At 44.0% G+C, this 16,145-nt stretch overlaps 1 protein-coding gene across 1 annotated transcript; it reads right to left on the bottom strand.

Annotated features, from left to right (window-relative positions):
* Positions 1–298: 298 nt before the first annotated feature.
* Positions 299–10,875, bottom strand: kazald3 (Kazal-type serine peptidase inhibitor domain 3). Its single transcript, XM_079516279.1, has 5 exons — positions 9,735–10,875; positions 8,944–9,099; positions 4,750–4,910; positions 2,720–2,867; positions 299–1,211 (listed from the first exon to the last, which is right to left on the bottom strand). The coding sequence occupies exons 1-5, from the start codon at positions 10,177–10,179 to the stop codon at positions 1,117–1,119; spliced, it is 1,005 nt and encodes a 334-aa protein (XP_079372405.1). The 5' UTR covers positions 10,180–10,875; the 3' UTR covers positions 299–1,116.
* Between the last annotated feature and the right edge of the window lie 5,270 nt (positions 10,876–16,145).

Here is a 16,145-nt window from a genome sequence, read left to right on the forward strand (position 1 = left end):
GTTTTGGACCCATTTTGGGCGGGAACCCCTTTTGGTGTTTTAAACATTATGTTATAATTTAGCTATTGAAAAATAGCAGATCTACAAGCTCATAGGTCACCTACGAGCTTGTAGGTCTGCTATTTTTGAAAAATCGTGAAAATATTTATTTCAGACAACTGGAGGATTTAGAAGGATTTTTTTAAATTTTGAGGTCAGGCCTAAATGGGTCAAATGATAAGGGACAATATCGGTGGCACCCAACTGTACAGTATTTCACATCAATAAAGTAACACACCATCCAGTTCTGTACCCCGGGTATTTGAAGTCAATTTATATCATCAACTCATACATTATGATGCTAATTGTGAAATTAAAGAAAGAAAAGGCTAGCGCAAAAAGCAGTTAAGACAACTGGCAAAACAAAAGACCTAGATTCTGGATGGTAAACTCCCTAATAAAATAATGATCTTGGAGATAATTTAAATGATCTAATAAATGATCTTGTAGATCATTTATTGGCACAACATGGCCACATTTCAGAATGCTCCATGATGAGAGTTATGTTGTGTTCATACAATATTTGTAATATTCAAAGATTCCCATGGTCTCTGCGTTAGCAACAGTATTGTTGGAAAGGAGATGCTTCTTGTCTATCTTGTATGAGATGACAGACCTGACGGACCGGACAGTCTTCAGTGTCTGATTTTCTTCCTGGGAGCTGTGATTTCTCATGTTCTTACCGGGAACAGTGGTGTCATGTGGGTGTCAAACCCAGCATCCATATTCTGTGGGGAACATTAGCCAAAAGTAGCCGATCTACAAGTTTGCAACGTTATGAGCTTGAATATCGGCAATTGTTTTTTGGCGAAGACATTTGTTGTAGATGGGGGAAAAGGCAGTCCCAGTACAATGCCAACTCAGGTCCAGTTTACTAAGTCTAGAGGGCTAATGAAGTTAATGGGTAGAGGGTACTGTAGTTTCTGATGTTCTTACTGGGAACTGTGGTGCGTGATGTTCTTACTGGGAACCGTGGTCTCTCTGTCTGTTTACAGAGTCCTCTGTAGTACCTCAGCTCATGTGTCCATGATGATGTGATGTGACGTTCTTCACACGGACGGAGGAGACTGTCGTTAATCAGTAATAGTCCTGGCCATAATCTCTGGGGTGACTGTAGTCCATTAACTCCTTCATCTCTGACAAACTGTCTGTCAGAAAGACAGACATCTCCTCTGGATGCACATACATCATATAGGGAAACAAACACAGACATACAGACAGACATTAGTTGGTTGATTGTAGAGTGATCTGATCCAGCAGATCCATCCTATTATGTTCATGCGCGTCCTACGTATGTGTGTTCTATAGACCGATTCAGAAACGGGTCTCATGGTCGCAGGCAACGTATTTCCTGTAGGCGGAGATGACATATCTGCGGTTTAAACCCGCACCTCTTCTACTACAGTGAATGGAAAAGTGACTAATGTTAGTCTGCCTCAAAAGTTACTCTTTTACCTGCTTTTTACTAACACTAACATTACAAAGATGCCCAGACCATCGGGATGAACCTGTGTAGTTTATGGCTGCTCCAACAGTAGTGGCAACATTAAAAAAAAAGAAAAAAAGAATGTCAAAATATCTACCGCGGTGGCTGAGACCAGAGCCATAGAGTAATGGTTGAGACAAAGCAGTGACAAAGATACATAAGGTCAGTCTTACCCAATACCCAATCTTTCTGTTTTAGGAACACAAAGCTGCTGTACTTTATACCTCATACTAAGCATTTAAAGTATGAGGTATAAAGTACAACAGCCTTGTGTTCATAAAACAGAAAGATTGGGTATTGGGTAAGACTGACGTTATGTATCTTTCAGGACCTTTCACTGCTTTGTCTCAACCATTACTCTATGGCTCTGGTCTCAGCCACCGCGGTAGATATTTTGACATTCCGTTTTTTTAATTATTTTTTTATGTTGCCACTACTGTTGGAGCTGCCATAAACTACACAGGTTCATCCCGATGTTCTGGGCATCTTTGTAATGTTAGTGTTAGTAAAAAGCAGGTAAAAGAGTAACGTTTGAGGCAGACTAACATCAGTCACTTTTCCATTCACTGTAGTAGAAGAGGTGCAGGTTTAAACCGCAGATATGTCGTCTCCGCCTACAGGAAATACGTTGCCTGCGACCATGAGACCCGTTTCTGAATCGGTCTATAACTGTCAAAGGAAAGGGTTGATAATGTAAAAGCAACAGGGGTACAGTATTTGTGCTCTAAACCACTGAGTGATTTAAAGATGATCGCCAATATGTTAACTTAAAATCAATTCTATGACTCATTGGAAGCCAGTGCAGAGATCTAAGAATTGGTAATAATGTCTGTGTCCAGCTATTTTTGTTCTGGTCAGACAAGCTACGTGGTAAATTCACCATAAGTATTGCTCTACGGATATACTGTGCAAAGAATGGGTTATATTTATACCCATAATTGCTGTGAATATGACGGTAACATGCAATGCTTTTGCTTACTCCATAACTACAGGGAACATGAGGGCTACACACACCCATTACAAATAGTAGCCAATCAAAGCAACTTGGTTTGGTAAGACACTAAAGTCATGCAGTATGACAGTTGCACCACATTTTCCAGATTTATTTTATTGTACTTCCATATCCAGAGTCATTAGTCTCAGAATGTATGAAAGCTTTGTTGAAATGAGGCTGAAATGTGGATGTTGGTGTACCTGCGTTCAGGACCCCCAGGACAGCAGACGCGGAGGCGGACCCCAGGTTGTTACGGGCAACGCAGTGATAGGTTCCAGAATCCTCTTGCCCCGCCTTCTCAATCTGCAACCAACTGGAGAGCTCGAACTTCATAGGCCCGCCCCTCGACTGGAGAGAGAAAGAGAGAAACAAACAGCGAGTATTTAGCCAGGGATAAATGGTAAATGGTGCATTTATATAGCGCCTTTATCCAAGGCGCTTTACATAGATTGTGCATTACATTCATCCATTCACCCATTCACACACACATTCATTCACTGATGGTGGCGGAAACCATGCAAGGCACAAACCAGCACATCAGGAGCTCAGTGTCTTGCTCAAGGACACTTCGACACTAATGGGGGAGCCCGGGTTTGAACTAGAAACCTTGCGGTTGCCATCCAGCCACTCTACCCCTGAGCCACCGCCGCCAGCAGGGATGGGAGTGCAGAGAGAAATGGTGCATTTCTACAACCACTATGAGCCTGCGTCACGTTACGTCCTAACACGATGGCATGAGTAGACAAACCCAAGTGCAGAGAACACACAAAGCTTAGCAGCTGAACACGCAGAGGCCCAAAACATGAATAGTAAGTATAAAATGTGAGAAAGTCAAGAGAGAGTGGCGGTGACTAAAGCAATTAAACTGGACAAACATAGTAGAGGGACAGTTTTTCTCAGTCACTTCGGTATATTTCTCAAATCAGAGGACATGCTCGACCTCCACATCATATAGTCACTTACTTACTTATCATAAAAGTAATATCCCATTATTTTTTTAAACAAATTGCAAATGGTTTTGAACATGCCATTAAAAGATGGAATGCGGAGATACAAGGTTTCTGCCAGACAGCAATGATATTTTACTACATGCTACATGCAAACTTAAGGCTTTTGTTTATGTGCCCAGATCTGATGACGTGCTCTCATGCTAATCTTGACTTTTAGGGGAAGCGTTACATCAAGCAGTTCTCTAAAATAGCTCAGACATGCATCTCATCAAAGGATGCTCATGTTTACAATTTACATTTCTAATTGTGTGTGTATTTGTTTGTTTCTTTGTGCTATGCAGTGTTGTACAAATGTTGCCTTATCTTGTATCGCAAAGACATGGCCTGTCAACAAAATAATGAAAGTACAGTATTTGCTTAAAGTGAATCCTGTTCTGTCTTGTCACCAATCTTCCACATACAGTACAGTACAGTACAGTACAGTACAGTACAGTACAGTACAGTACAGTACAGTACAGTACAGTACAGTACAGTACAGTACAGTACAGTACAGTACAGTGATGTGTAGCTTACTTTGCACTGTTGAAATTGATATATACAGTATGCCATACAGAGAAAGTGCAGCCTTGTTCATTTGCAATCACTGTCATCCAAACCTTAGCCATAGCTTAATACTTACATAGTACACTGTTGTATTGACAAATAAGAAATTTGACTCTCTTGTATGTAAACAATGACACAAAGACATGGCACAGTGTGACATGTAATTTGACATGAATATTTACTTTGAGAGGTACATTTAAATATAAATGTACAGGCATTTGCAGGTAATTCATGGTGGCGCATGCCGCTTGTATTAACTGTTAATTAACTGTAATGCATTTACTTCAAGATGTGGTTACTTTAAAATGAAGATAATTTGATAAACGTACCTAAGAGTTGACTTAACAACTGTTTATATATTAGGAGGCAATAGTTGGCCTAATCAACACAGCTGGAAACAATTCACACCAGCAGTGTCATGGTGATGGCACGCTCTGATTGAGCATCGAGTGTCGGGTCCGCGACACAGTTTTCTGCCCCACGAAGGGAGGGACTTTCGCCCTATAGTTTTAGACCAGGACGGAGGGACGCCGTCTCAATGAATGAACACAGCGGAGTGCTCCCTACACCCGTCTCACCCAATCACCCAATTGCCTTCCAGCCTCTCCCACCTTGGGGTGGAAAACGGGGTCGCCACCTGGACAGGGATGTGGGTGTGGTCTGTGGGTGTGTCTCACCTGGACAGAGATGTGGGGGTCATCTCCGGGCAGAATCACGTTCACGCCGTCCTTCATCCACTCCACCGTTGCCATGGGATACGCAAACACCTCACACAGAAACATCAGACTGCTGCCTGTCTCGTTCACCTGACTCTGTGGACGCACCTTAATGATAGGAGCTGAGAGGAGGGGGAGAGAGAGATAGAGAGAGAGAGAGTTAATACTAGCAGAGCACTAATGCTCTATCCAACACACAACACAACACAATGCACTTGAAATGAAATGTACAATTTAATAACTTAGGCAGATGCTGTTATCGAGAGTGACTTAAAAAGTCCAAGATCGTGTCTTGAGACCTGTGATTCAGCACTATAATAAACTGACTGACTTTTGTTAGGGTTACAAACGACAACACAACATAATACCACACTACTACTACAACAACAGCAGCAGCAAACCCCTCTTCTGGCCTCATGGCCCCAGGTTACATGGTAGGGGATGACAGAGCGAATGAATGACAGGAAGAACACATTTCACATTATGTTGCAAATGTACTGTGACAAAAATACCCCAAAGGAGTGGGACCATGTCATTATAACAGTTTGGACATGCCCAGCGTTAGCCAACCACTGCATTCCTTGTGGTTTTAGACTGGGAAGACACAGCCTAAACAGGGAGCAACACAATGACCGAGTGTGTAGTGTACCCACTTTTCTTGGATCCGTGGGGGGGGGGGGGGGGTGACACGGCGCTTCTCATATGATTAGACGTGTTTCTACGTGTCGCGTAGCACCAACGCGACAATTTCACCGGATCATGTCTGCTTGTCACTACGCCTGTCGGATTGAACTCTCACCTCTCACTAAAAAATTAATAGCTAGGCGCGTCAGTCTGTCAAGTGTTGGACCCAAGTGCAGAGCCACACAGGCAGGCAGGCAGGCAGGTTCAGGGCCGGATCTACCATATGGGCCCAGGGGCCCTTGGGCACCAGGGGCCCATAAAAAAATTTCCCTGCTAATCCGAATTAAATAAATGGTGTCTAAAAAGATTAGTGTTTTATTGTTGGTGAGAAGGGCAGTTGAAAAGTGCAATTGTGTGTAAAGCAGCAACAATGCGCTAGATTGGCTGTCACTCTGGGGGGGGGGGGGGGGGGGGTAGGCGACCGGAAATAGGCCAATATAACGGCATAAAACTGCCCCAAAACGGCTCCGAAACAGCAAAAATGTTGCACGTGCGTGAAGGGGGGCCCTTCGAGCTTCAGTGCCCAGGGGCCCTCAGAGGTGTTAATCCGGCCCTGGGCAGGTTGATCAAGTTCGATGACGATTTATTATGAAACTCACTTTACGAGCTGGCAATAAAGCAGGACATACAAGGGCCGGAAACACCATGACAACAACTATAAACTGGCAAGGGTGTTTTAAATACGGACTAATGGGTGGTCGGAACAATGACACGTTACAGAGCGTTAATGTGCACCCTCTGTGGCAGAGACCTATAGATAAATAAAAATGATAATAAATATACATTCGTACAATTTCTAGTTTACTAAAATACACCACACAAAAACGCATCTACTCTAAATAGAACCTGTTGCGACTTGACTAATTGATGGTTATAATTAGGACCAGCTGCTGTATGGTCGCTTGCAGTTTGAACCGAGTGGCAGCTGCTCTTTACACACCCCTGGCTGTGAGACTGGCCAATCATATCTAAGGTCTCCCTTTGGAGACACTGCTGGTTCTTCAGAACAAGAACTTCCATCTGCATCAACACCCTCCTCTACAGCTGTGAATAATACTGGGTCACCTACAGCCAACACATGTCATACAACCCATGCCAAGGACCCCCAAACAGCCATGTCTCTGGGCACCCCAATTGCGATATGGCTTTTTGCAATAGATGTTATGTGTATTGTTTCTTTGTCTGCCCATGAATATGCAAACAAAGACAAACACATGTATCTATTATTCAATGTTCCATGGACCACAGCCCTTGTTTGATACGCCCCATAAAGATGTGCATGCTTGTGTGCGGACATGTGTTTCTGTGTTTGTGTGTTTTTAAGTGGTAAGGTCACGTCTGTTAGAGAAGTATGCAGAGAACTATTCTACTGACCTGAGAACAGACAAGCTTGTGTTACCTGCACCCCCTTCGAACACACACACACACACACACACACACACACACACACACACACACACACACACACACACACACACACACACACACACACACACACACACACACACACACACACACACACACACACACACACACACACACACACACACACACACACACACACACACACACACACACACTTTATGGAGCATATCGGACCTGTGTACTGTACTGCCAGAGTGAACGGTCTATGAAACAAAACACCCTTTTACCGTAAAACAACATCCTGCCCAGTACAACCACAGTCTTCCACTGTTAGCTACTGGGAGACGTGGGAGCTGCCCAGTAGTACAACAACCACCTCAGTCTTCTACTGTTGGTCACTGGGAGCTGCCCAGTACAACCACAGTCTTCTACTGTTGACAGATTAGCCCTGGTAGTGGCAAAGGCCACATCACCTTTGGTCTATACTTTGGAACAGAAGGGCCATGCCAGAGGATCTAGGCTGGGCACTGTTTCCCAAATAGTGTATCTGTGGGTCACAGTCACAGACACATTTGTATGGGTCCCTTCATTTTTTGTGTCCTACATAGCGTTTATAATTATAATGATTTCAAAACGTATTCAAAAAACATTCCCAAAAAAGCAAAGATTTTCAAAAATTAATACCAAATTAAATGATTTGTAAATGAAGTAATTTCTTGAATAAAAGGAAACAAACTAAGACATTCCATAAATTAGAAAACAAATGTTTAAGAAGTAGTGAAAATAGGCCACAACGCGGCACGAAGCGACACGTTTGCTGTGAGCTTGTAGATCTGATATTTTCATTAATTTGGGTCCCGGGGGAATGTCTAATTTCACTTTTGGGTCACGGGCTAAAAGGTTTGGGAACCAGCTGAACCACTGATCTAGGACAGCGCCTTGGCCCCATGCCACACATCAGTAAATAAAATTAAAGTAAGACTGTATCACTGTGTTCAGGGAGTTTTTCTCTTTTCGAAAGGTTTTACACATGACTGCTTCTGTAAGACGTAGTCATGATGGGTCATGGGGTTTAAAAGTTAACCGAAGTTACCGAACGCTCGTCCCAAAGCACAGTCGCCCCAATCTTTTTCACGGACCGCTCGCCCAGAGCGGTTCTTGTACACTATTGGTTTTACTGAGTTTAAGGTTAGGAATAAGTTTAGGGTTAGGCATAGTTTTACTGAGGTTAAGTTCAGGACTAAGGTTAGGTTTAGGCATAGGTTTATTGAGGTTACGTTTAGGAATATCTGGTGGTGGCTGTTCCAAGGTCGCTGGATTTGACCCAGGGCAAGAATATTTTGGGGCAAACATACTTGTATTAGTTTAAAAAAGCCTAAGGTGTAGGAAGGGGCGAGACCGACACGCTTTATGTCAAATCTAGAAATCAACAGGTAAGGTAACGGTGAGCTCTGCACTCTGGTTTAAAGCCTGGATGCTGTGTTCTGAATTAGTTGCAGTTTGTTTCTAAGCTGGTAAAAACAGAGCTGTACAAACTTGTAACATGTGTACTAAAAAAAACTAAGACCACTGTCTAAACACTGGCTGAGTGGCTGTGGACTTTCCTTCCCTTTTGAAGCTTAAAATACCACGGTAGTTTGGGGTTCTATGTTCCTTACCTAAGGGCACATTGACAGTAGCGAACATTGACAGTAAGGAAAGTAGGGTCAGGGTGTGACTGTGTGAATTATCCCTGCAGTGCAGTAAGTGTATTCAAACAGACCACCTTTGACTTACTTATAGACTGTAGCCTATATGTCTTGTAGCGGGTAGAATACAATTATTGTCCATTGTTAAACAGACAGACAGACAGACAGACAGACAGACAGACAGACAGGGCCTATTATACCAATCCCATACATGTGCAGACTCTTAAATGATAGTGGATTTTAGATCTGTGTTTTAGGTTATTGGATGTTTAGATGGGCAATTGCATTTTAGATTTGAAGTTCTATATTGTAATGATCAGCTAAAATAATTCAGTGTTTTTATAAATGGCACCTGTCTTTTTAAACATCTGTGATGGAAAGCTGAATAAACATAAACGTTGCCGTATGACAGGCCTACCTGTTTCACACGGTCCTCTCCCTGCAACCAGCTGCGGCTTGGAGAAGGACACCTCTCTGAACTGACACATGTTCATGTACGTCTTGCCGTCGGAGCCACACACCGCCTCCTCCTCCACGCAACGACACAGCAGCTCGTCATCCGACTCCTCATCGCCTGATTGATTGAATCATATATTAACAGAATGCATGGACAGGCACAGGGAAGTACAGTATACAGTAGCCTAGAATACAAGGTCTGCTAAAAGGATGAAACCAAGAAAGCCTTCAGGCTTGATTCCATTGATGTCCTCATTTGGCCTACTCAATTAAAAGAAAATCAATAGTAGACAAATAGGCTACAGCAGGTAGGCCTAATATGCAAGAACATCATATTAAACGAGTAGGGAACAAAGGAAAGAAATACGTAGCCTTTACAGTAACCAAGTAGACGTTTGTGAAGTAGTTAGACATCAATGAGCCTATATATTATTGTTATTGTAGACCAGGCCCATTGCAAATTGCTGTAGGCTACTGTCTTCTATCTATCCTGAGCCAATAAAATGAGCAGGGGTTAAAATGGGTTCGAGATGGAAGGCCAAGCAGTTAATAGCCTGACCAGTTTGTATTGGGATGTCTGAAGCTGGTCTGAAGCCTTGTTTTTAATGCCTTTATGGTGCTGTGGCACTGGTACCATGACTTCATGGTACCACAGCACCACAAAGATTATGCATTGCATAGGCTACTAGTCAAAGTGACATTGGAGGATGAGTGCTCCTGCAAGACTCCTCAACACTATGTATTCTTACTGACCTCCTCCTCGCCTCCTCTCCTCTGTCTGGCACCGCAGCCCGGTCCCGCAGAGGCCGTAGAAGGCGTTCCTGTCGCCCAGGTCGCAGGCCTGCCCCTCCAGGTTGGCGCACTCCTTGCAGCAGCCGCAGGCGTCCAGCACCAGGCCGGCCCTGCAGCCCCGCGCCTCCGGGCACATCTCCGGGTCGCACTGGTGCGGGCACCCGGCGGCCTCCTCCTCGGTCCCGTTGTCGCTGCCCCCCATCCAGCCCCCCCGGTCCACGAACTCCTCGTCCATCCGGTCGTAGTCGGCCAACGGGTCGGCGTACGGATCGATCAGTTGATCGTCCTCGGCGTGATGATGATCGATCCGTTCGGGGAGTTTATTGGGAAAGCAGCGAGACGGACTGATGCTCATTAATAAAACGCAATAAAGTCCCAGTAGAATTGCTGCACGTGACACGGACATCTTTGAAAAATAAATAAATAAATAGGCTATACAATTATTTAAATTAATCAATAAATGATAAAGTCAAAGTAAGACGGTTGGAAATAATGCAGTCTACATACAGGCTATAAAACAACCCAGTCCTCATATGATAATGAGATTTATTTAAAAAAAACTATTTGTAAATGCTCCGTTTCAGGATCAAACACGCCATGGTCGTTGAAACATTTCCTTAACCAAATATAAATCTTTAATTTAAATGTTAGGTTGTAGGCTGTATCAAAATATTACATATGCTACAAAAGTGACAGTGAGTGAATAACAATTAAGTTGAATATGTTCCAATAAAATACTTTTTTCCAACATGAAATCCGTTAAACAAAACAACTGCTTGGATGAAAACACAGAGACACTGGAAACAACTATAGGGGGGAAAAAATAACAGAAATAATACAGTTCAAAAGAAATCCCTCCAGAAACATTCCTCACGTGAGAGACCAAAAAGTTACTGAGTGACAGTCTGACAGAAAGTTTTTTTCATCCAAGGTGAAATCCACTCCAGACCAGGAATGTTCTTGTTCGCTCCTCCTCAGCCAGTCAGAGAAACAGTTGAAACAAACCAACAAACAAACATGTATTGTAGAAGAATGCTGTGATGTGTCACGCAGCGCACGGTGCAGCCACCGCCGTGTGTGTGACAGACTCTGTGTGCGCGCGCGTGTGTTTCAGTGCAGCCTGGCTTGACAGACTGGCGTTTTGACAGCAGCTGCTAAAGACATCAGCTGCGTGTCGCTGATGTCAGCCAATCACAGAGAGAGGGGCAACGTCCATGCACCGCGTCACACACCCAGTAGCTCTTTAAATTACATGAATCAGGGGAAACCTTTGTTTATACAATATACGTCCGTAGAGAAAACGCCATAATATAAACGCCATAATATATGTTGCTGTTGTTGCTCTATGTCTGTCTGTCTGTCTGTCTGTCTGTCTGTCTGTCTGTCTGTCGGTCTGTCTGTCTGTCTGTCGGTCTGTCTGCCTGTGTCTGTCTGTCTGTCTGTCTGTCTGTCTGTCTGTCTGTCTGTCTGCCTGCCTGCCTGCCTGTCTGTCTGTCTCTCTGACTGTCTGTCCGCCTGTGTACGTGGTGTAGTCTTATCACAGGGTGTATTTGTACTAACTAGACAGACAGACAGACAGAAAGACGCAGTGCTAATGTCAGGTTGTAGAGCAGTAGTTTGGGCTTCAGTTGCTGTTTTTATCACTGTCCTAATCGCGCGCGCACACACACACACACACACACACACACACACACACACACACACACACACACACACACACAGGCTAAACACAGGTTTAGGAGAGAACATGGCTGCTACCTAGAGTAAAGTACTGTATTTGAAGTGTCTAATGGCAACAGTCTTGAAGACATTATAAACACTTATTCTCAGCACACACAACAACAAACGCTGCTGAGTGTGAGAGTTTATCTTCAAATTGATGCTGTTGATTGCTGAAACATTTGGACAGTTGTGAACATTTGGACAGTTGTGAGGCAAAAGCCTTGTCCGTGGCACATTTTAGATTTGGTGTTTTCTCATCCCATAGTCCAACTACTAGTGGTTTTAAAACGTATTGTATTTGCAAGGATCCTCCATTTCGTTCCATTGTACACCCTCAGCAGTTATCGACCTGTTATGGTCATTCAGGGCTATAGCTCTTTATGGGTTTCTTTCTGGTGATATTATTGTCCACTCATTTTGTATGTCGGGCAAAAATAGAATTTTGACAAAAATGTCCACCACAAGCCAGCATGATGATGACCTCTGAAAATGCTCAAATGAAAATGTTGAATCTAAATCCAAATGTATTAAATATTAAATATGATAAATATATAGGCTACATGTGAAATCCATTTCTGCAACAACAAAACAAGTTTAATGAAAGCCAGACTGACTGGAAACAGAACAAAACAAATACAGTAGTAGGAAAACATTCCTCAGACGAAAATGTTAGTTTGTACTGAAAAGTTCAACACGTTTAATCGGGTAAATGCATTCAACGCCTGTGATTGTTGATGGCAGACAGACAGATATTTTGGTAAAAAAAGAAGATATGGTTGTGGTTTTGTTGTGGTACTGATCAGTAGACTACAATTGTTAATGTTTACTATGAAAACCTGCATTTCCCGTCCGTCCGTTTAATAGTCACCCACGCCTCCATATATGGTCATGCCTCGTGACATATCACGTCTCCATATATGGTCACGCCTCGTGACATATCACGTCTCCATATATGGTCATGCCTCGTGACATTACGCCTCCATATATGGTCACGCATATGTCAGACTGACATCATCAAACCCTCTACACTCAAGACACGCTATATATGGCCATGAACCCTGGCAATGGCCATGAGCCCTGGCCAAATTGTTTTTCATTGTGCATTTTTTGGTCAAAGTTGATCCCATGCCAAAGCGACACCACTCACCCAGCAGTCTGGTGTCACCCAGGCGGATGCGTGCACGCGCTGATCTGCCCCAGCCTCCACACTCTCACAGAGGAGACTGCCCACGAGTGGCGCCGCCGTCTGGCCAGGGAACACCAGTGGCCGGCGTGAGACTCTGACGGTTGCGCCACATCTGCTCTCTGCTCAGGCGGCGCCGGCCTGCGGCGGCGTCCTCCGTGAGACTCTGGCGCCGGGCCGGCCTGCAGCAACTCTACATCTGACCTCAAACCCTTAGATCTCCAAATATGGAGCTGACCTGTTATGACATTCCGTTGATCCGTCCCCACCTGTCCTTCCTGTTCTGACATTTCATATGTTGATCTGACCTCATCAAACCCTGTACACTCAAGACACGCTCCATATACTGTATGGCCAGTACAGAATTCATGATGATTCGTGATCACCTGTCTAAGGGAGAAGTGATTATTTCCTCTCCCTTTGGCTTACTGAAAGGTCGATTTTCAGGCCTGTTTTAAAGGAAGCCAGTGATCTGCATTTTGGGGTCAGGGCATTCCACACTTGGGTGGCAGTACGCTTTACATACAGTAGATGGTGGAGGAAACCATGCAAGGCACCAACCTGCACATCAGGAGCAATTAGGGCTTCAGTGTCTTGCTCAAGGACACTTCGACGCCAACTCTGGGGGAGCCCGGGATCGAACTGGGAACCTCATGGTTCCCATCCGTACCCCGGAGCCACTGCCACCCCAGCGGTGTGTGAATGCAGTATGTCCTCCTGTGGACAAATGGGCATTCTTCTGTTGGTAGGGTTTAGAAAGAAACCTGAGCTACATTCCTGAGGAACTATCCCTCCCCCCCAACACGCACGCACGCACGCACGCACGCAGGGAGACAGAGAGACAAAGACAGAATGGAGAGAGAGAGAGAGAGAGAGAGAGAGAGAGAGAGAGAGAGGGGGAGAGAGGCAGGCAGGCAGACAGACAGACTGAGACAGACAATACATTTAATACATACGTCTGTGTGAACTCAGCAGTAATTGCACCATTAAAGCTGGTGTAAGTAATATTTGGTCTGTCCACTGGGATTAGTGAACTGAAAATACATTTTCAGGTCGGCATATAATTTATTTTCCAATAAAGAGAGAACCCCATTCAAGTTCCAGTTCCAGTTCCTTTTTTGTTTATCCTGTATTCGTATGAGTTCTCTCTCCTGATTTGATACAATTTGTATTTCGACCAGATTATTATTTTTGTTCTGTTTAATGAAGAGCTGAAGAGACAGGGCCAGGGGGTCCCCTGTTATAGGCCTACAGCCTACCAATGATTGCTGAATATAGAGCTTATTTTAACAAACAAATAGTACTAGAGTAGAGTCGCTGCTTCTTCGCCTGGAAAGGAGCCAGCTTTAATAGGTGGTTCGGGCATCTGGTTAGGATGCCTCTCGGGCATCTCCCTAGGGAGGTCCTCGAGGCACGTCCCACTGGGAGGAGACCCCGGGGCAGACCAAGGCGCAGTTGGAGGAAACACATCGACTCGCTGGCCTTGGAACGTCTCGGGATCCCGAGCTTTTAAGCAAGTGACGTTGTCTGAGTGCAGCTTGAAGGCATTCATGCAGGCTAACAAATTAATGCAAACAAGCACAACTTTACTTCATGAATATTTTTTACATATTTTAACCATTTAACATTCACAATTATATTTTGAATCATTTCGGTACAATATATACGGTTCATATCCCAGTCACTGTAGAGCAGGGGTGCCCACACCTTTTTGGCTTGAGAACTACTTTAAAAATGAGCAGTTCAACAAGATCTACCCTCCAAAAAAGGGCTTTCGAATAGCGTAGCGGTGCCGCGGTGATGTCATTACATATAACAATATAACAAATGCACCTGGAATGGGAAATAGTGGGGGGGGAAAGTCTTCAGTTTGTTTGTTTTTGCCTCGCACATTTGCATGCAACACTCTTGAAAACAAATCATTGCATTAGGGGTGTGCCACTGCCTACTATATAGAACTTCTATAAGCCATGAAGGGAGACAGGCTCTTCTCGATGTCAATCAATCAAGTCACGAAGATTCAAGTGGTAGTGCCAAAAAGAGGATATTTTTTCTCTTTATATTGTAATCATAATTCTTTTAGGGGCATGTGTGGTCTACCTGCACTGCCTTGGGATCTACTGGTAGATCACAATCTTTTGGGCAGCCCTGCTGTAGAGTTATGACATTCTCCAGTAGTAGGCCTACATCCCCTGCACTGATACCATGGGTGTTAACATACGGAACGTAACATCTGCATGCGCTCACTCCATCCTGTCCCTATGGATTTCCATCCTTCTGGGTGTGGGTGTGTGCTGGGTTTCCCTCCCTCCCATGATCCTGAGACCACCACAGGTTCATGACCCAGCCTTCCTCCTCCTCGGCGGGGGAGCACATGTGAGAGACCAGGAGACAGTGGTAGTTCCACAGCAGCAGCAATGTCATCACCACCAGCACACTGCACAACACCAACACGACCAGGAGGGGGCGCCAACGCACCGGCGCAGACGAACCAGCAGGAGGAGGGAGAGGAGGTGGATGAGGATGACTCCAGGAGCGATGGAGCCACAGACACAGGCGTTTGAGTCCAGAATGTGCTGTGGTTTCTGAGGCTGTGCTGTCTGATCCGGTCATCTTAAACCGTCGTTTAGGTCACCGTCAGAGGAAGACTAGCCTCGGAGACCACAGGCGTTTTGTTAAAAAAGAAAAAACGCCTCTAGAGGAAGACAGATGTCGAGCTATCTGCTGTAGCTGTTGCTTCTAGCAATGAACCAGATTGCTTAACAAGCCTGTACTGGTTGGTGTGGTCACCAGTAGATATTCTGATCCAGTTTGTTCTGTTGAAATGTGCCTTTTCAGATAAACAGATTACACCATCAGCATCTTTGTCATCATCTTCATCACGGTCACCCTCCTCTGCTCTGCTATCTGCAGATAACCAGGAATATATATACAAAATTAAGTCAGTCATCTGTATGAGAATCAGAGTAATCTTTGTTGTAAATCACACGTTTTACAGGTGCACGCTCCATTGTTTTTGTTGATTCTGTGAGAAGGGAGTAGTGTTAATTTTGTTGAATGAAACTATGATGAAAACTAAGCTATAGGCTATTATGACTAAAACTAAGACTAAATAAATTGACAATTTTGTCAACTAATAAAAACTATAGTATGTGTGTGGTGAAAATGTTAGGGATGGACTAGTGGAGAACTCTTGTTTACTTTGCGCTCAGGTGTTGCGCTTTGAAAATTAGCTTGTAGATTGTCTATTTTCAGCATGCAAGTGTAAAATCTGCCATTACGACCACAATTGTAGGCCTATACTTTATATTGTATTAACATATGGTCATACGCTTTAGTTTAAAGTCTCACTATAATGTACCTTTTTTAATTAATGTAATTTTGTAAAGTATGTTAATACATTATAATGTATACAAGTGGTTGTACAATACTTTGTTTCCCTACTCTTCTATTGAGACATTTAGATG

The sequence above is a fragment of the Electrona antarctica genome (genome assembly GCF_951216825.1).
Source record: "Electrona antarctica genome assembly, chromosome: 12".
NCBI lineage: Eukaryota > Metazoa > Chordata > Actinopteri > Myctophiformes > Myctophidae > Electrona > Electrona antarctica.